Source organism: Pelmatolapia mariae, linkage group LG14 (genome assembly GCF_036321145.2).
Source record: "Pelmatolapia mariae isolate MD_Pm_ZW linkage group LG14, Pm_UMD_F_2, whole genome shotgun sequence".
Taxonomy (NCBI): Eukaryota; Metazoa; Chordata; class Actinopteri; order Cichliformes; family Cichlidae; genus Pelmatolapia; species Pelmatolapia mariae.
Window position 1 is genome coordinate 4,437,139 of NC_086239.1, and position 21,993 is coordinate 4,459,131.

The 21,993-nt window shown below is 38.7% G+C and overlaps 1 protein-coding gene across 2 annotated transcripts in view; it reads right to left on the reverse strand.

Moving 5' to 3' along the window:
- Nucleotides 1-560: 560 nt before the first annotated feature.
- The window catches only part of LOC134641215 (kinase suppressor of Ras 1-like), a 61,160-nt gene continuing 39,727 nt past the window's right edge, over nt 561-21,993 (reverse strand). The window contains exons 4-22 of one of the 2 annotated variants that reach the window (XM_063493507.1): nt 18,133-18,280; nt 16,514-16,910; nt 16,134-16,297; nt 15,948-16,014; nt 13,736-13,819; nt 13,575-13,636; nt 12,187-12,299; nt 11,856-12,030; nt 10,199-10,253; nt 8,034-8,088; nt 6,679-6,930; nt 6,386-6,582; nt 6,089-6,185; nt 5,618-5,751; nt 5,395-5,526; nt 4,840-4,975; nt 3,244-3,374; nt 3,052-3,111; nt 561-2,585 (exon numbers count right to left, since the gene is read on the reverse strand). In XM_063493507.1, the coding sequence (XP_063349577.1) occupies nt 3,093-3,111; nt 3,244-3,374; nt 4,840-4,975; nt 5,395-5,526; nt 5,618-5,751; nt 6,089-6,185; nt 6,386-6,582; nt 6,679-6,930; nt 8,034-8,088; nt 10,199-10,253; nt 11,856-12,030; nt 12,187-12,299; nt 13,575-13,636; nt 13,736-13,819; nt 15,948-16,014; nt 16,134-16,297; nt 16,514-16,910; nt 18,133-18,280 (2,418 nt within the window). In that variant the 3' untranslated portion in view covers nt 561-2,585; nt 3,052-3,092. Of the gene's footprint in view, nt 3,112-3,243; nt 3,375-4,839; nt 4,976-5,394; nt 5,527-5,617; nt 5,752-6,088; nt 6,186-6,385; nt 6,583-6,678; nt 6,931-8,033; nt 8,089-10,198; nt 10,254-11,855; nt 12,031-12,186; nt 12,300-13,574; nt 13,637-13,735; nt 13,820-15,947; nt 16,015-16,133; nt 16,298-16,513; nt 16,911-18,132; nt 18,281-21,993 lie in introns of both variants that reach the window. The other variant, XM_063493508.1, reaches the window with a different exon arrangement.

Below are 21,993 nucleotides of genomic sequence, written 5' to 3' on the forward strand. Positions count from 1 at the left end.
ATGATAATTTTACCTGCACAAATCTGCAAAAACGAAGCACTAACCGCTCTAATGCCTCTCTAACGCCTATTTGCCTTTACTTTTCATGTTGGTGGGGGGTCAGCTTCACTCTGGCTAAAAAAATCCCCTCTTGCCCCCTCCAGGCGGTCTTTATCCTTCAAGTTCAGGTCCTCTACCAGAGGCCTGGGAGCTTGAAGGTCCTGTGCAGTATTTTTTCTTTTCCTAGGACTGCGCTCTTCTGGGCAGAGATCTCCAATGCTGTTCCTGGGATCTGCTGGAGCCACTAGCTTGCGGGTCACTGCACTGAGTGCTCCGATTACCACTGGGACCACTGTTACCTTCACCCTCCAGATCTTCTCTTCTCTGAACCCTTAGTACTTCTCCAGCTTCTCGTGCTCCTTCTTCCTGATGTTGCTGTCACTCAGTGTTGTTACGTCTATCACTACGGCCCTCTTCTTCTGCATCTCTACCACCACTATGTCCAGTTGGTAGTGTAGATTCATTTAAAATAAATGTATAGCTATTTTTACAAACACTGTTATTAAATAGTGAACACCAAGTCACTTATCAAAATATCAGGTTTAATGTCTTAAATTGTTCAGACAAAAAGCCTTGAAAGTATCAACAAAAAACAGAAAAATGGAAACAAGAAAAGGAAAACAATCCACCAACAACAGTCTCATACATAAATATAGTACCAACAAAAACATTTTAAAACTCAACCCTTGCACAAACATGAGAGAAGTGTATTAAATACAACGTGCAGTAAAATACTGTATTTACATATATGCATTAGTTAAATTTTCTCATCATAGATTGGGCTTTGCTCTACTGGTGAAACCATTACATATAAACACTTTTGGTGAATGTACATTTTAGTCCAGCCTGAGGAAATAAAACTCACAAACACAACAGCCATGTCTTTCTCACTAATACAAATTGCGCAAGGGTGCACTGCTTCTTGTCACAATCTTCCTTATACTATAATGAAAACATTCTTTCTATTACAGTGCTTCCGCTTACTGTTGTCCTATAAGAAGTTAAAGTAGACAGATAACTTGTATCTCTTCTTATATTCCACTGTGGGTGGTATCACTCAGTAGTTTGCCCTCTGATAAATTAATGATGACTAATCAGGTGGCAGTGTGCGACAGCTGCATTCTGTCAAGTGTTGTTGGAGCACTGCAGTGTCTTTCTATCGTGGTTTCGATACCACAACATTCGTCATCTATTCATAACTACTTAGCTATTTCATAGCTTCAGGGAATCTTATAAAATTGCAACAGAAATAAAAAAAAGCAAAGTTGTTATTTTGAGGGAATCGTTTTTCCAAGGGTCAGTTCAATCATCTTTATCTTTCATTGTGTCAAAGTGGAACATAAATAGTAACTCATATCTGTCTGTGATATTTATTACTTTGGTAGAGAGGTGAATGACTTCTGTGGTGCCTTTTGCACTAAAGTGAACTCAGTCTAGCCAAACACTTTCAGTTTTGGAGATATATTATGAATCAAAGAGGCAGAAATTCCACATTAGAACAGTGGTAGACTGAGAGACTGTTTGAGTCCGACTGTTAATGCTAAAATTATATTTATATTCATATTCTTCAGTGTGTAGAAAATTTGTAAAAAAACAAATAAACAAACAAACAAACAAAAAAACCAAACCCAAAAAGCAGTTTCTGCAAAGAACTATCGGTTTCTCTCCACTAGATGTCACTAGATTGCAGCCAACTGAATTTTGTTTTCTTCTCTTCCAATTCAAGTACCTAATGGTAGCTATGGTGGCTGCTGTAGGACAATAAACTCTGGAAAAAACTAAATCAACAACTCAAGATTAGAAGAAGATTAGAAGAAATCTGCGCTGATGTATTTTATTGGACTAATTCTAAGTTTATGAGACTGCATCATAATTACATAATAATCAATGTATATTTATAAGCACAACACTTTTTCTATTAAGTAACTTAAAAATTTACTGTGTGTATATTGTGAACTGACCCTCACTAAACTCTGGTGGAACCCTTGAAGTAAATTGTATTTTAAATTAACTAAGAGCTGAAACCAGCAGCTCTTAGTTAACTACGCAGATAACTCAAATAGCCATGAGACTATGCCTACACTCACATTTAAACATACATAAGAAGAATTACATTCACTGAAGGTTGGGAGTTAGAAATGTGGGGGGAAAGTAGGCACACAGGTTAATCAAGGGAAAAGAGATAAAGCATTTTTAGACCCAGGTATTATGATGTCACTGTCTTCAGTGGTGTCCGAAATTACTTCCTCATTTACTTATAATCTATAATCTCTAATCTTCATTCATTTCAATTACATTTTGAAAGGGCTTCCAAACTCGTGAGCAGAAGTGACATCCCTGAACTTAAAAGGTTTCAACTGCTGGTTTTCATCTAGAATACAAATTTTGGCTAGTGCATGCATAATATCAGATCTTATAGGAAATCTGTCAGAGCTACATCTTTCATATCATATTTTCAGTCAATTTAACAAGCTCTCACTGCGTAACTTAGTGATATGCTGATGTCAGTGATGTCTCAGGCATTCATGATTTTCCAGTGGCCTTAACTAAAATAGGAGTGGACCCAGGAGACAGACAGGAATGTTGGAAAACAAGTAAGCAAATAGAAAGATAAGGAAACAAGATCATAGATAAAGATGGAAATGCAGGACCCAAAGAAAGCCGTCAGGAGATGATGCACAACAGGAACAGGCCAAGGTGAATCAGGCAACAGCCAGAGAAGAGGAAGTTGGAGACAGAAGAAAAGGAGAATGGAAACGCAGAAATACAAGAGAAATGCAGTACATTACAGACTGTGATAAACACTATCACGTATCAGAAGAAAAAGCAAAGATAGTGCCTAATTTGCCAGTTAAAGTAGAAAAAATGCATTTACTTGATGCATTATTCATTCTTTCCTCAAAATAAAACAGTAGTCACACGAAAAACAGTCTAAGTATGTACATATATATCATTTGATCATCAGCAGGCCAGCTTTACATTTTTCACATTTCTTTAAAAAACACTATTTACAGCATTTTCGTTGACTGATGGTGTCATGGTTCCTCTTAGCTTCATAAAATTTCAGCTTTTCTGAAATGAAAATGTAGATTTTGATGAGCAATGACTAAAATAAAGAGGTAAACATTTTGAATGTTGATGTTATATAGTGTAGTGGGTTGGTTCACCCAGATTATGAATTTACTGTCACTCCATGACACTTACTCTGTTGTTTTCCAGTGTCCAGGGTGAGAAAGTCTGCGGTTGAGTTTAGGGAGTCTGTCCAGCATGCCTGCTAGCTGGGTGAAAGGTGGCCTGTCATCTGCCGTAAGGGACCAGCAGGCAGACAGGATCTCCTGTTGGGACGGTAGGTAACAGATAGAACATGGTGATTGGTTGGTAATCAAATTTTAATCAATATGAAAATAATAATAATATAATCAATACTAATACTTTTAATACTTTACACGTGTTGCCATCCAGAAGATGCCTTTTAAGAAAAGATTTTGCTTATTTCAAGACAATGCTAAATAAAATTTGTTGAGAACTGAAAACATTTGATGCATGGTGATCAAACTGAAAATTTACAAATTTATGCCTTTGCTTTCTTTCTTTTCTTTTTCTTTTTTTTTTGTTTTTTTTTTTGATGTCCTCCGAAACCCGAGTTGCTGCTTCAGCTACCGCCTGAGCCACATTTAGTTTGGCCTTTTGGTACCCATCAGCTTCCTCTGAAGTCCTACAGGCTAATCCAACCTGATAGGACTCCTTTTTCAGCTTGATGGCCCCATCACCTCTGGTGCACAACGTCTGGTTCAGGGATTACCACCACGAAAGCCATCAACCACTTAGGAGCAACAGCTTGAAACAACTCCTTGGCGGACGAAGTTCGCCGTGAGTTCCAAAAGCCTATGGAAGCTGTAGGGCTGTCTTGGTTGACACGGCTCTACAAACATCGCATAGAGTTCTGGGGTGGTGCCTCTGGATTGGCAGACTGGGGTGGCGGTTCCTATCTTTAGGATTGGGAACCAGAAGGTGTACTCCAGTTACAGTTACAGCAGTTACACTCCTCAGCCTCCCTAGAAAGGTCAATGCTAAGGCACTGGAAAGAAGAGCTTGTCTGTTAGTTAAACCTAGGATACAGGAGGAACAGTGAAGATTTCATCCTGGTTGCAGAACACTGAACCAGCTCTTCAAACTCTTAAATATATTTGGAGGCAGGTGAGAGTTTGCCCAATGAGTCTACATGTTTTTTGCAGACTTGGAGAAAGCTTTTGACTGCATCCCTTGGACTGCTCTCTGAGGGCTGTCTGGTCCATAACTATGAGCCATTTGGTCTCTGTACAACTGTTGGTCTGCCTTACTGGCAATAAGTCAGAGTTGTTCCCTGTGGGTGTTGAACTAGGCCTGAATTAGACCAGACCAGTGGTGAAAGTAACTACTACATAGCCCATGTGTATCCTAGAACCTGATGTTGATGTAGTGGAGAAGTACAAGTAGCTGGGTGTAACATCAACAACAGTCTAAAGTGGGAGACCAGCACAGAAGCTGTATAAATCACATTGAACAACTCTACAATACAACTGTGTGGCAAGGAAAGATGTGTTCTGTGTTTTATTTCTACCATTCGCTCTTACAACACTAGTAATGTCATTATGCTGTGTTGATGTTGAAATGCAATACTTATGATTATTATGGTGATTATTATTAATACTGCTGTTACATGAACAGCATTTCCCACATTGGGACAAAGAAAGTATATTGTAAATTGTTGACAGTTACCAACAGGGTCAGTTTTTTCGTAGACATGATCTTCAGACTCACCGTGACCTCCTTGCCCAGATTGGACTCTAACAGCACATTCTTAATGCCTTCATTACGACCCACTAGCCAGATTATAGTTTCCACAGGCTGGTTGGTAATTGGCCAATCTCTCATCTGCAGCTCATACCAGATTGTGCTGGAAATGACACAAGATCCTTTCATGTACTACATTCTTTTACACTGATTCTTACATCCTGTGCTACTCAAATATGCAACATGGAGCATGAATAAAATGGAAACAAAGGTTTTAAAAAACTGTGTGCAGTTCTAGCTGAAAGTTGCACATCATGTCTGGATAGCTGAATTTATGGTTCTACAAAAACAATTTTACTATGTTAGCTGGCAACAGTAAAAATCCTGATTTAACTTTGAGAAAACAATTGTTTAATTGTTTAGTTATGTACCACAGAAAACACAAAAACAAGCTAATATAAAATTATAACAAAATGAAGGTTAAGAACCTAAACAAAGATTTAAAAGGCAGAACTGCTTAATATAAACTATAGCTTCAATGTCACCTTAATAGTTTCTAGTATAAATGACACTAGTCAATACCCAAAAGCATAAATATCAGCAGCTTTGGAGAAAGGCAGCTGGTCCTCATCAACCTCTGGGCTCAATTTTCGAACAATTTCTGGAGCCAGGTAGCAGATCCAGCCCTGTGGTATCCGCAGCACATTCTTTCTTCTAAACACACAAACACAGAGAAGAATAATTAGGAGAAAAAACATGGCTCACCATAAATTTATTGCCTAGATGCAGCTTCTTTCACTCTTACCTGCCTTCTTGTACCACACCAGACATTCCAAACAGGCCAAAGTCTGTAATCACCACCTTGTTTGTGTCATAGAACACATTCTTGGACTTCAGATCCTTGTGAATGATGCCTTTGGCATGAAGATAACCCATTCCCTGCAACAAACAAAGATTTTCAGAACAAAAGATATTCCTACATTCACAAAAAGAAAATGAAGATGACCCAACAGTAGATATTTTTAGTTTATATGTTTAAAGCCTCATTGTGTAGATTTTTTTTTTACGTGTGACACTAAACTTTTTCAAATCGTGGCACTGGGGATGAGGGGAAGCACCAAAACATGCTGAAGTGCAGCATATTTCAATCTTGACATTGTATCCAAAACAGTACATTTTCCTACTTGTTATATAATGTACATAGTGTATGTTTGGCATTTCTTGTCTACAATTCCATCTTATTTATCAACCAATAGAATATGCAGGTATTACTTACCTTAACGATTTCCTGTGCAATCTGTCTGGTTTTATTTATGTCCAGCAGGTGACCTCTTTCTCTTACAACAGAATATAGAGTCAGACCCTTACAGAAACTGCAGAGGAAACACATGCAGTATGGTTACAAAATAAACATCACATCACAAAAAGTCAAAAAAGCAGCAAACCACTTTTTGTATAGAACTTTATATACAACAGTGCACATATGCACTTGTGGTTGGAACTGCACTTGAAATGGGGGGAAGCCAGCATAAGTGACAGTGCAGTGTTTAGGTGAGCAGTCATGCAGCAGTACCTGGTGATAATAGCAAGATGAGGAGGAGCCATGCATGCGCCCATGAACAGGATGACGTTCTCGTGCCTGGTCTGCCTGTAGTTCATAACCTCTTTTTTGAAGACTTTCAGATGATCCTGGTTGTTGCCATCAATCTCTAGAAGGCGAATAGCCACCTCACCATGCCAGCGACCTTTATGCACCTTACCCCAGCGACCCTGGACATAAAGCCAAAATTTAAATTATTAATAATGTTTTTTCTTTTCATTTTTTGAACAGGATTTTATATTTCTACGATACAAATCTGCTTTCACCTTTCCAATAAGCTCTCCCAGCTGTAGTTGCTCATACGGGATGTCCCACTCCTGGAGGTAGACACTGGTCTGGCTGACCTTACGAGAGATGGGGACCCCAGAACGGCCAATAGCCTGACGGCGGCATATAGAAGAGGGCAGATCATCCAGACCATCTTCATCATACTCTCCCTTGGAATAACTCTTTTTTGTGTCAGTCTGGTCAGCTCCTTCTTTATCCATAGCTGTGTAATCTTCCTCTCCTTCCTCTTCCTGTAACACATGGCAGAAGAATGAAAGTGAACACTGATGTTAAACACTTTGATATCTATTACTGGAAATAGCAGCACTTGGTATACAAATGTGAAATAGGTATTGCAGTCTTGTAAATCACCATTCAGACCAAAAGTATTTTGGATAGTTATACAGTTCCTGTGGTTGCTGGAAGAAATATTTGATGGAATAAATAACATCCATCAGTATGAAGAGTATGAAAAGATTGCTCCACTGGGATGCTGCTCCCTTTTAGCCTGGAAAGCTCATCGTCATTAGGAGGAAATGTTTACCAATATCTTCAAAGATAATGGCAGGCAGGAAATGAGCTTAAGTTAAATAAAGAAATATAATAAACCCAAATAAACATCCCAGCAAATCCATTACAGGCTAGACCTCAATCCAATAGAGATACTGTGAAATAACCTCATATAGATAGTCACACTGGGTGTTGTATGAATCAGCTGGATCTGAAGCAGTTCTGCAAGGAAAAAAAAGGTTCCGAACACTGGGTAGGTCTGATGTTAATATAGCCAACACATCATTTAATGTTTCCACCAAAAAAGTACTGTTTAACCAGGACCTCTGGTTATGGCTGTAGGATCATTAATGAGAAGACACGAGGATGGGTCTCTAACAAAGTACTAAATACAAGGTCTGAATATTTGGAATAGGATAATAGAAATGGAACAGTTTTTAATACATTAACAAAGCAGCCCAAAAACTTGCTTTTGCTGAAGTATTGTGTGTAGATTTGTGAGACAAGAATGAATTGAATCATTTGAACAAAAGGCTGAAAAATAACAAAATTTGGAACATTTGAAAGAAGCTGAAAAGTTACCAAATGGATATCAGTGTCAGAAAAAAGGAACATGCTTTAGAACAGTGCATTGGCAAGTACTGTAAACCAAAGGAAAATGACATGAGTAAAATATACATGTAATAGAGACAAACCAGCAAATCACATCCTTTTTCCTTCATCTTTTTAATTTAATTCACTGCAATCCAATCCAATCAAATTTTATTTATAAAGCACTTTAAAATACCCAACACAGGACCAAAGTGCTGTACAGAAAATAAGTTATGTGGCTTCTATTACTCACCAGTCCCTGTTCTGCGGCTGTTATTTGTGTCTCAGTAATCACCATCAGTGACACCCTGAAACCAAAGAAATTAACAAGAACTCATCAAAATTTGTAACAAATTAATTTATCTTTAGAATAACTACATTTGGAAACTTGCTGAGAGCTATTGGCTGCCAAAACGGCTCCTCTTTCTCCTCTTTCCATGTCCCTGCATTGTGCTGGGCAGCAAAAGTATTTTGCTCCAAACCCTCCTCGAGCCTTATTTTATAGAGTGTGCATGTGTGGCTTTTATCCAGGTGCTCCCACAATCCAAAAACACCAGCCAGCATAAAGAACTATATTGTCAGTGGCTGGGTCTCTGACCCAGCATTTTGAGTGTTTTTTGGTAAATTTGTATTTTCTTATAATAATATGTGTAGTTCTGGTGTTGCATTATTAGTTAGGTTTTAGTTGAGCCTATTCTAGTTTAGGTCCATCTATGTCCTCTTCTGTAAGTCTGTTCTGGTTTCCTTTATGTAGTCTGCCATGTATTTCATGTCAGCGTATTTCATGTTGTCTAGTTGGTGCTGTCGTGTCTACGTCTGTGTTTCCTGTTGTATTTTGAAGGTCTGGCGTTTCCTCGTTCAATGTGCTTGTTTTACACTTCCCCTGTGGTGTCATTATGTTCATTTGTGTCAGCCATTTCTCCATGTGATTCCACTTCCCCTGATCACCCCTTGTGTGCATTTAGTCTGTGTTCCATTCTCTTTGTCAGAACGTCTGTGTTTCCACGTCTAGTCATAGTTGTCATAGCAGTCTTAGTCATCATAGTAAATCATAGAACTAGATCATAGAAGTAATCTTAGTTGTCACAGTTATCATGTTTGATCAGAGTTTTCAGTTAGTTTTCCCAGAATGGGTTCCAGTTTAGTTGTCGTTCTTGTTTTGGGCTCTGTTCGTGTCTACCAGTCTGAATAAAACAGCTCGCTTTTTGTTCAAGGCTCTGCTACGTCTCCCCCTATGTCCGCACCTGGGTCCTCGTTTTCACACTCTCGCAGTCAGCTCCTGCTGACCGTGACATATATGAACAAATGGTTTACAGTGTAAGAAAAATGTGATGTAAGATTCTACTTTATTCTCCTGCAAGGAGGCAGACCCAGGAATGGAGTTTCCTAAAACCACAAATAAAGGTGGTCAGTATTTTGATAGGATGTAATATCAGCAGAAACTCAGATGCCATGGTAGATTTGTTTCCAACTCATGTTATCTTATGAGTTTTACAAATTCAAGAAAATCTTGTAAATAAACTATTTTTTAGGTTTTAGTTTATGTTTTACAAAAACATTAACAATAATAATTTTGAATATCACCATAAATACTATTTATGTACAGTGTGTGCTCTCTACATAGCAATACTGGATTTTTTTTTTAAAGAGTTTAAAAGAAAAACCATAATGATATACAGGTCAATCTTACAATACTTTTAAAAAGAAATCTTAAAATTTGCGTTGCTCTGGTGGATAAAGAGAGTGACTCATTGTGTCGATATAAAAAGAGGAGGAAGGCTGTAAAACCTTGCAAAAGAGTCCAATGCAAGGTTCAATGTCATTGAGGCTCACCTCTGTCTAATGACAGATGGTGAGTTGTCAAAGATATCCTCAAATTTTCTGCCAGTTAGTGCTGCCATTTTTGCTGTTGTTAGGTGCTGCTAACTTCTGTTAGTGAAACTTTCTTTTTAGTGGATCAAACACTTCAATCAGCTGTTGTTCACACAGCTCATAGTAAACTGGAAAGGGGAGGGTCGCATGTCTAATCTCGTGACAATAAGCAATTGTGACAATATTGGGGATAAATAAGTATGTTTATGTACACGTAAGCTTTCATGTGTTAGAGACTTCGCTTGAGGTAAGGAGGAAGAGGATGAGGGGGAAATAAGGAAGGAGAGAGCAGCGGTGGAGGAGGAGAAAGAAAGAGAAAGGAGAAATATCAAACTATACCTACAAATGTTAAATGGTAATATACAGTTTGAAAGAGCCATTTGTGAACTTTAAAGTACTTTAGAAAGTGTACTATGTATGTGGACTGTTTGGTAAAGCAATGCTACTGTTTGAATTCCTACCAAATCTGACTTGAACTCATGATAGTAAGTATATGAATGAAAAAGTGCATCATTGGATCGCTACATGAATGTTGTATTCTCTTACCCAGACTCATTGTGACTGCCAGAATGCTGAGCGCTGTATGTGGAGGCAGGAACATCTGTTGGAAAACTCAGCTTGAGAGCACTGCACTACTACAAAACTACTTATCATCATTCAAAATTGATGCTTGGATACTTGCAGTACATGACATGAGGACAAAGGATGTTAAATCCAACATAGTTTGAAGCTGTCAAACTATCACGTTTGAGCATTTAAAAATGTTTTTAACCAGTTTGACAATAAAACACTTTACAACAATTCTTTGAATGGTTCAAAGACAGATCATGATGCTCACATGCTCCGAATCATTCACTTGACACTTTTAAACATGAAAAACTGGTTTTGCCATACAACCCAGTTTTAAAATAAAAGTTGGCTATTTTCAAAAATCTACATAAAAACAGATTACACTGGTTTTCATATCATTTTAAACTTATTTGGAATAACTCACCAAATATTTTTTTTAATCATATATACATTTTGAGTTTAATGTCAACAACATATTTTCAAAAATTGGGGACAATTATAGTGCAACTAAAGCCTGGTTACTGACAATTAATGGCAGACTATAATTTGACTAGCTATAAAAATAGTACCACAGACAGACAAGATTTTTCGTACATATGGTACCAATTTGAAAATCATAGGTGATTTTTTTCATGAATTATCGCATTTACGAGACTTTTCAGAAAACTTGAGTTCTGACCTTGACTTTGAGGTTGAGGTCACTGAGATTTGAACTTGTCCAAGATTTTTAGTAGATACACCTATGGGATCAATTTCAAAATCCTATGTTGCCTCGTTCTTGAGTTATCACATTGACAAGATTTTCAGAAAATTTGACCTCTGACCTTGATCTTGAGGTCTTGATGTTCAGTGACAGTGACTAGGGTAACAATTTGAAACTCCTACTTTGTATCATTCTTTAGTTTTCACATTCACACCATCCACCTGCTCACCTGGCAGGGTGACAACAACAGCCCATCAGCCTTTTACAGCTTAGGGGTAAAAAAAAGTTATAAATGAGATCCCGAAATGCAGGCTCATCATTATCAACTGATCAAGCGGAAATCAGTAAAATTTATCTATCCATCCATCCCTACAGTAAAAAAGTCCAGGTTCTAAACCAGTCTGATGCAGCCCAGACTCACTCACCTATTGAAAACACTTTGCTGCTGAATATTAATCAGCTTTCAGTCCATGTGAAAAACGATTTTACTACAGTAACTGGTTTCCTTAGATCATAAACCCTCAGAGGGTTCTCTGTGTAGGTTCTCAGTCATTGAATCATGGTGGTTCCCCGTCCAAGAAGCTTTTTCAGTTTTTAAACACAAAAGGTGCAGTCTAAGGTATACCTGGAATTCTCCAGCGTTTCTTTTACAACTGAAAAAGCCTCTTTGATGAGAATTGAAACATCTTCATAAACTAAAGATGTCCAGCTGTCATCTTTTTTTCCAAGCCCTTAAGACTCACAACATTCCCCTAGTCCCACATCTCAACAAAGTCTTCCTGACAACAAATGAGGCCTTATTTTTCACAAAAACACACTTTTCACTTTTGTTAGAGATGTAATTTCTACAACTTTAATATTTCATTGAATTTATAGTTAAATATATCCTTTCAAAGAGTGAAACAATGCTGTCTTTATTACGTTGCATACCTGGGAAGTTGAAGCGGTTGTCCCAGGAGCTCTGTGGTGATGGGTTAGGTGGGGGGGTGGCACTTACGCTTGGAGGGTTACTCTGCTGGAAATGTGCTGGAGAGGAAGGTGTGGAAGAGGTGGCTGATGACGGGTTACTGCTGGATTCCAGCTGGTTAATACTGGGGACAGGGTCCTCCAAACACACAAGGAGTCCATTATATTAATTATTTCACATTATTTATTTCTTGCACACTGATCTCAACAATGTTCTCCATTTCAGTATTGAAGAATAGAAAGAGCTACAGCAGACCTGAACGAGATATAACACATATTAGAAAGCTGCACTTACCCTTTTGGTTAGTGCCTTTGGTAAGGTGCCAAACTGCACTGAGACTTCGGCTGTGTGATCAATCCGATTGTTGATGTCTGATGGTACCGATTCTGCCCTACGCATCCTTGGCACTACCGGTCAGATAAAAATACAAGCTTTGAGCTTAAAATATTTTCAAAACTTTACAATTCCTAAAATAAAATAAACAGGTCCTAACATGTTAGATTCTTGCTGATACTATCCTGCCCATTATAATATCCTTCCTAAAATGCTACTAGTGTAACTGTCAAAGCTAATGGTAGTCCATTACAAAATTAATAGCATTGTTGCCAGTAATCGCTAGACTTGAATCACCTGGATGATTTGTCTACAGACATTACTAAGTACTGTCATTTTGCCCTCATCTTCCCTTACTTCCCCAGGCTGGGTTTGTATCTCCTCCCGAGGTCCATGTTGTAGTGTAGAGCGGCACCAGTTGTGACCTGGCATACCCTTTGTTACTGATTTCTAAGAACTACAACTGACCACAAAGAAAAATATAATTTTCATAACAACTTTCCTAAAACTACAAGTTGTAGGATATTTTCCCACTTATAGAACTGAAAAAAACCCCTGTATACCCACTTTTATCTAACATATTTTCCCTTACCAAAAAACCCCCACATTTCAATAGAGTTATATAACAAATCAATGGTAATCCCAGTATGTTTACAAATTCACTAGATAACAGACTAACACTTTCTTTCTTTTATTCTCCTTTACTCATAGAATTGAGCAAATGATCTGCTGGCTGCTGGCTTGTAGGTAACTAAATTTAAGTGGACTGGCTCTTATTTAGCACTATTCTACTCTATCCGAGTACTTAAAGCTTTTATACAGCATGCCTCATTCACCCATTCATACATGTACTTTTTTTCTACGCAAGTGCTTTCTATCTAACTTTCACACACATTTACACTCGGCTGACGGTATCAGAGAGCAACTTGGGATTAGTATCTTGCCCAATGATATTTGGCATGTAGACTGGAGTATACAGGGACAGAACCACCAACCTTCTGATTAAGGATGACCTGCTCTACCTCCTGAGCTACAGCCCACCCATTTCTGAGCTCTGGATAACGGTTTCATCACAGTCAGGACTTTCCATACTGATATGTGTGCGGCTGTGAGTAAGCACATAACTATTTGCCTGCACTGCTGTGCATGTGTTGCACATGCATGAAATGCACCAGCTAGTAAGTGAACATAGGTGAGGATGACCAACCGGTCACTGGTCAGGGCCACGAATGCTGGAAATTGGCCCGTTCCAATCTCTGGCCAGTCTAACCAGGAGATTTCTAATGTAGTCTTTAACACCACTAGACCAGTAAAGTCACACATCACTAAATTATTTTAATGTTGCTTACATGTAGCAAATGATATCCGACATGAAGGTGCATCTTTGGTACACTTGTTATGGCACTTTAACCTGTGAGGAGAAGAATACTCTAAATAGTACACTAAAGAAGTCATGACAAGTTGTACTGCAGTCTGACAGAGTGCATGATGTTATCTTTACAGTTCTTACTTGCAGTGTTTACACTTGACACCAAACATCATGCTCTTAGAACAAACTTGACATGTTTGGGAGAGCCAGGACTTAGTCGAAAACCTGCAAAAGAGAAAGAGAACAAAGATGACAACAGCAACTGAAAGCTGCTGCAGTAAAGGCCTGGCAGAGCATTAAAAAGGAGGAAATACAGCATCTGGCGATGTACGTGATTGCCAGCAAAGGGATTTCAACCAAGTATTAGCCATTGTAAGTAATTTATTCAATTACTTTTAAACCCCTGAAATTAAGTGATTGTTTTAAAAATTGTTCTAGTTCCTCACATTGTTATGCAATCTTTTTGTTTAACCCACTGAATTAAATCTGAAAGCCTGCACTTCAACTGCGTTTGAGTTGTTTCATCTAAAATCCACAGTGGTGATGTACAGAACTAAAACTAGAGAATGGATTTCCTGAAATAATGCAGTGTGAATACTGACAGCTGAAAGGTTTGAATTAGATTTTTATAATTGCTCAATCTTGTACAGCAGTGTGTACACTGAATATGCTGACTCATTCACATGAAAGCCAAACTGCAGAACTGCTGAAAGCTGAAGTTCACACAGAAGAAGTTTCAAAGTTTGAAAGTAGCCGAACATCTTTAAAATGTACACTAGAAAAAGCTAATGACAAAAGAAAATTTAGAATCATCAAATAAATCGGAATGAATATTGAAAGCTGATATTCTTTAAATCACTTGAAGAGTGGTCTTATGTGTTTTAAACATCTAAACCCAAGAATCTTAAAATCTTAAAAGAAAAAGCAGAATATCTGCATGTCTACTCTAATCTGCTGTGTGTGCAGATCAATGACTTCTTCTCAAACAGGAAGTCAGTAAAATAAAGTCGAATGGACAGCAGCATCTTGTCAGAGGACAGTGTGACAAACACTTTAATCGAGGGTTCGTCAGCATCTTCTTAGCAGAGGTGGTGACATGCCACATTCTGCTTTTGTTGCTTCCTCTCAAACAGGAAGTCAGTGACCCACCCAGCTAAAGTTCACAAAAAGTAGCCTGTCATAAGATCCTGCAGAGTCCAGATTCTCTTTCACAAAAGGGCTTATTCAAATCTTTGGAAAGTCATCAACTGACACTAAATAACCTGCTGAGTGTGTGTGTGTGTGTGTGTGTGTGTGTGTGTGTGTGTGTGTGTGTGTGTGTGTGTGTGTGTGTGTGTGTGTGTGTGTGTGTGTGTGTCTGCAGGTAAAATAGTTTTTAATCTTGAACTGTTTTGTGAGTTTTATTTTCAGACCAGGTACATGTTAGTGGGGAGATACAGACAGACATTATATTAGGTTAGATGAGTTGAAATGTGGAAGAATCCACTACAGACAGGCAAATGGTTTCAGCTCTAATCATCCAGCCAGAAAAGATGATTCAAAAGTCATCTACTGACCCCAACTTCCCAGATTTGAACTACCTATCTGCTGAAGACAAATCCACCAATAAAAAATAAGCCTGGAGTTAACTGGCCAAACAGAATGCTCTATCCAGTTACTACTGCCATACTGTTACTCTGTGGCAAATTCCTGTCAGATTTCTCTTGGTGCACTGGTTGAAAAACTGCTTATAAATCCAAAACCGTAATGCCTAAAAAAAACTAAATAAAATTTAAAAAACTAAAATAAATAAATAAATACAGAAGATGGAACGATAATAATCATAATAAAGATTAGGATAACAACAATACTGTGAATGGTTATCTGCATTCACACTTGCACAAAGATTATGCAGATGATATCACTGATATCAAGATGATATCAATTTATTGATAAATGAATGTCAAAAGTTACTCCAGTTTTATGTTTTTAGTTCACTTTAGCTTCAGTTTTCAGATTTTATGTTTTATGTTTTGAAAATGTGTAATTTTAGTTTAGTTTACATTTTTGTGTTAGCCATTTGTTATACTCTAAGTGGTATCTCAAAAAAAGCCTAATATGTTTTAAGAACTGCTGTACAGACAGACCACTTCATGTCATGTAAACATCCCAGACTCGACAGGCACATGCACCAATTCCTCCTGATAGCTGTTGTGTTAACATTTCCTGTTTATTTTCTTTTATTTGGCTTAAGTTAGATGCTGAAAATATCGTTTCAGTTAGTTTTCGAAACACAATATGTAAAATGCATCACCTGCAGTGGCCATAACATAACATGTGATAACTAGAAGTTTTTTTTAAACTGGTTACTGACCTGTGGGTTACAGCCAGGCCAATGTCTCTTCTTATTGTATGGGGGGAACTTCTCTGCATGGCTAGATCTGTGAAGAATATTAGAAACCAGCATATCAAAAGAAGAGATTTTGTCAAATTGATACAGAGAAGGGCCAAAAGTCTATGTGAACAGAAATCCACTCCGGTAGCTTTTATAGAAACTCACTGTCCAGTAAGATGGGGGCGGCGGGCATCATGTATGGAGCTGAGGCTGGGACAGGGCCAGGTGTTTGGGCAGACAGCAGAGGTGATCTTAGAGCTGAATCTTCAGGACCGATCCCAGAGCCGTTGATCTGAATAGCAGCCAACACTTTATTCTTCTTACAGGCCCTGCAAAGACGCCGACAAATTTGTAAATTCTATGGTGAAACCTCCTTACACTATAAATGTGATTCATGAATTACACTATAAGAATAGACAAAATGATTTTTTAAAATAGTTTTCACAATTGTGGAGATAAGAAATTGATTCAGGAAAGTACATAGAAATCTTCCTGTCAAAGTAGAGCTGAAAATGTATGACTGCAGAATTCCTTCTAAAACCTACTTGTGTGTCCCAGGATCCTCGTTGCGGTTGGTCGGCTGTGAGTCATGACTCTTGTTTTTCGTCAGTGCAATATTGGGAAGCAGTTGCAACAGTTTGCGAGAGGGTGGTGGTGGTGTGTGGGAGGACTTGAACGTGTGGGTCTTTGAGACCTGTGTTAGCGAAGGGGTGCTTGATTCCAAAGAGAACGGATCACTCATGTTCTCAGCTGGTACAGTTGGTCTCTGGTCATCTGAACAGGGTACCACTGATATAGAGATGGAGCGGCCATGATTGCTGTTGGGTTTTAATGAGGTAAAAGGGCTACCAGAGCTTAAAGAGGGTCTAATAGGAGAAAAGGGACTGCTGTCCTGTTGTGACTCAGAACTGCAGGAGCCTGAGTTATGCCTCAGATCACCTCCTAGAATTAAAGACAGTTTGGATCATTACTTGTGAAATACAATCAGTCTGATCAAACTTTTAACACCTCTGTAGGAGCTGAAAACTATACTGTATTATTTAGTGCCGTAATTTCTGTAATTTTTTAAAGTGGTCATCAGCAATAGTCCTTTCAGATTTCTGTCTAAAGTTTTTCTTTTGACAGTGGCTGTTTCTTCACTCATTGTCAGTTCACTCCCTGTACCTGACCATTTTCCAAGAAGCATTTGTTTTGTTTGTTCAGCAACCTGAGACTGACCTGTGAATTACTGAATGGATAAAACAGGTTTTTGTCCAAACATAACAGACAACCTAGCAAAAACCTTTTTTAAAATTTTAATCTTTTTAATTTTAATGTAATATAATGTAATCTTTAGGCGCTTCATTCACACATCTTTAGGATGTCACAAAAATACATAATTTGTTCCATTTTCTTTTAGCTTGATCTATGAAAAAATCCAGTTACAAAAAATTTGACACACATAAAATAGTATTTTTGCACCAACCCTAAGAGTATTATATACTGTACTTCCATGTATGCACACATTTCAATAAATTGTTTCCCAATTTCCTTGCAAAAATATGAAGATTAGAGGAGTGACTCATTACTTTTGAGCAGTACTGCATTTTAGTAATAAAACAATTAGTACAACACAAATGACAAGAAGAAATCCAAACAAAACTAGAGACAATGGGTACATTCAAATACTTAATTTTGCTAAAGAAGGCTCTAAGCAGAGTGAAGTGACCCTGAAGTCTCTATGCAGCAACCATAACATAAGCTGTTCAAAGGCTCCAAATGCTTAGGAAAAGAACTTCAATGCTTCATTACCTCCTTAAAAGAGGACACGTCAGCTGTCCTTTATGTGACGGCATCCTTCACAATATTACCCCACAATTCATAGCTGCGCACAATCTGACCATTCATGAAAAAAGTCAACATATGCTAGATTACATCTACCAGGCCACTGACAAAATTCATGGAAATGGAAATAGATTAATTTTCTTCAGTGGAATTTAGTAAGTGGGGTTGTTTTTTCAGCATCTAAAACAATGTAGTAGCCACCTCAGGTGATTAAAGTATGAATTGTAGCACTGCTATTAAAAAAATTCTTGTATATACCCCTCCCGAAATATCCTCTGATGAATTATTCTACAAATGACTCATGAAAAACAAAACGTAGAAGGGGAGGTTCTTTGGTCACCTGTTTCATTAACACTCTTTAGACAGGAGAGAGCAGTAGTGAGGCGAGAGCGATCCTCTGAGTTGGAGCTTAGGCGTCTCATCATGTCCTGCAGCTCAGAGCTGGACATCTGCAGCAAGCTGTCCACTGAGAGCTTCCCTGCTGCAGCCTGCATGACACAAGGATGACATATATCACTGACAGCTTAAGTTATCTACTGTTCACTCGCTTTTATTTATATGCCAGATTTTACCCAAAGTGTATTCCTGTTGACTTAAAATCCAAGTATACCAAAATATAAGCAATACTGCAACCAGCAAAAATGTGTAAACTAGAAAACGAGAGAAACAAAGAAAAAATGATAACCAAAAAACAAGAAAACCAAAAACAACTAAACAAGAAATATATATTTTTAAAATTCAATTAACTTGTATTTTGTGGACTTAGAGACATTCATCCCTCTGATCATCCTGTGGGCAGCGGTTCAGCAGTACCAGGTGACTAACGTGTTATTACGGGCCATTTAGTCACTGCAGTAAGTCAAACTCATTCCAGTGAGACCTGGACTCTGTCAAAACTGCCCTTTCTAAATGATGCTATCCATAACTTTTATGAAAAGAATTTGTGGGCCAAGGTCTATGGGAAAGCCCAGTAGCCTAGGATTTCTGATTTGGTAGCCTCAGGATCATGTTCCTGGTCTTCACAGATGTTGTTGGCCTCACCAATGAGTGACCTCCAGCTTGCACTAGGGTGGTTTGCAGCTGAAATGGCTGGGATGAGAATCTACACCTCCAAATCTGAGGTGTAGATTCTCAGCAAGGAAATGGTGGAATGCTCTCTCTGGGCCAGAGATGAATTGTTGGCCCGAGGGAAAGAGTTCGAGTATCTCAGGGTCTAGTTCACAAGTGAGGGGAGAGTGGCGCAGAAGACTGACAGACAGACTGGCACAGCATCTGCAGTACTGCAAATGTTGCACTGGCCTGCTGTGGTAAAGAGGGAGCTGAGCGTGAAAGCAAAGCTGTCAACTAACTGGGTGATCCATGTTCCTACAATCACAATGAACAATAAATAAATGAATGAGCTTCTCCCAAAGCGTGGCTACATCGGCTGAGGGGCTTAGCGTACGCATGGAAATTGAGAACCAGTTCTTGTAGAGAACCAGTTCCCAGTAGTTCAATTCCTTGGAATTGTTAGTCTGCTTGCCTATTGATTCTGCTTATTGGTTTCACTTGTACGTACGCTACAATCAGTTAATTTCAGTTTGTATGCGGAAAGAGGAAAATAGTGGTGCAATCTAAAGTGTGGATATGAACATTACTTTTATTTTTATTGCAAAAAAGGACACGAGAACAATGATAAACTGCAAACTGCAACCAAGACAGGAACAATGCCATTTTGCTGCTAACACAACTTCAGCTCTTTGCAAGCATCTGCCTGCATGACTCCAAACATTTTCTTCCTCACCACAGTGATTCTACTTTAGAGTCACTGTGGCGATCACTTTAAAGTCTCTTTGTGCTGGCTTCATCATTGCTTTATGCTGTTATATTCATACCTAAATACTAAGAGAAAGATCATGTGTGTGTAGAATAGGGATTTATGTTGGTGCCTCCCATGTGCGGGTGAGGCCCAGGATACGGTGAAGCAATTATGACTTTGTCTCAGCTTAAACTGCTGCCCCCGCAAACTGAACCCAGATAAGCAGCAGAAAACAACAGCTCACATTCGCACACTGTCATTTTGGAGTGTTCCTGTGTTAAGATGCAGTATGACACTATTTAGCCAAAGGCAGGTAGGTACTTCATTTTACAACCCATGGACATACTGTTTCATCCCTTGTTACTCCACTATATCTTTACTCCAGCCACCTTCAGCTACTGCTCATTTCTGGCCTTTTCTGTATTCAGTTTTATATTTAATGATGAAAAAGCATGTTCCATTTAGTTGAGATCAGGCAACTGACTTGGCATTTGGACAATAACTCATTTCTAAGGAAGAAAGCAACTGGAGGCTTCCAAGAGGCTTCTTCAGTTCCAAAATGAAGAAGCCTCTTGGATGACAGGTGAAATATAAAGAACTCCATTCAGCTTCTTTCCAAGCATCTTAGACTACTACAGTCCCGATCAAAAGTTTAACACCACTTGAAAAATGGAAAAAAATCATATTTTGCATGGTTGGATCTTCAACATGCATTTGAGCATGCAATTTATTGAAAACAACACTTAAACTGAAACAGGCTGTTTTACAGCTGATCAAAAGTTTAGGAGCACATGTCTTTAAAAAGTCAAATCTGTGCAAAAATGTGGATTCACTGTCATTTTCTGTCAGGTAGTCACACTGTCATGACGTTCTGATGGTTAAAAAAAAAACAAACAAAAAAAAAAAACCTTTCCTTTTTTGGACGTGATCAGGTTGGTGAATTGCATAGGCAGGGTCTCTCGCGGCCCGCTATCACTGCTGAATAATTAAGAATTAAGATCCAACCATGCAAAATATGATTTTTTTTTCCTATTTTTCAAGTGGTTTTAAACTTTTGACCAGACTGTATAACCTGATGACTTACACAGATAAAGACCTAATTTCATTACGTTGTTAAACTCTTAGGTTAGCTTTGCGGTATGCTTTCAGCCATTATCCTTTTACACTAAACAGTGCTATCTGTCCACTTTTGCAGGATTTGGCTAAATCTGGATGGACAGACAGACGGGCGACAGATGCAGCCTGAACTAAACTGAAAAAGCCAATTGGATGACATGTGAAGAGGCTTCTTCAGTTCTGACGTCAAGCATCTGGCTAAATCTGGGCGGACAAACGGACAAACCAAAAAATTTATTTTTGAGTGCAGGAATTTATAATTATATACAACAGTGATTAAAAAAAAAGAAAAAGATTTCTTCTGGATCACTCCACAGTTCCCTGTACTCCAACTCCTGTCAGCCTTAAGACACCCAACCACTGCAGTGCCATCAGAGAACTTCTGCAGATGGCATGTTTCACTGTTGTACTGGAAATCTGAGGAGTACAAGGTAAACCAGGAATGGAGTCCCCTATTGTGCCACAGTATTACTGACCACCACATCAGACAGCGTGCCCCCCCACCCCTTCTCATTCAGCAGCATGGTTGGAGGTCATTAAAAATCAAAAAACATGACTCTCACAATGCCACCAGTACCATCTAGGTGACAGTGAGCACACTGCAACAGGTAGGTAACAGCATCATCCACTGGAAAGAAAACTGAACAGGTTCACCTGCAAGCTAAGACGGGCAAGAACCAGTCTCTTTAGCACCTTCATGACATGACATCAAGGCAACTGGTTTGAAGTTATCAAGATCAGAAGGATTGGCTTAATTTAATACTGGTACTAAACATGATGTCTTTCATAGCACTGGTACTTTTTCGTGCAGCAGACTCAGGTTGAAGAGATCCTGCAGGATGTCAGACAGACGGAATGGACGATTTACATTTTCTTTACCTCACTTTCACTCTCGCTCCAGACCGGCACCCGTGACGTCTCTAAACACACAGAGCCACTCTCCTCAGCGTGACCCCCCCACCATGAAAAACGTAAGAAAGACTGTGAGACCATAAAAAAAAGGATGGGGCAAGAGCATGTGACATTATACAAGTGACTGTCGGTGATCACATTGCGACAAGCACGCAAACAAAGAACTATTAGTTTGTAATGGAAAACCAGTGGATCCGAGTCGAGTCGTGTTAATCCTTGGCGAGTCAACTGGACAAGGGGTTTTTGATTGCTGAGGAAGTGTTAAGATTGGTGCTGTGTGAGGACGGGCAAGAGGGACTCCAGTACTGAACCTGTTGAAAAACAGATTCAGCTCATTGGCTCTAACCAGGCTACTCCCCTGCTGTTGTATGTCTT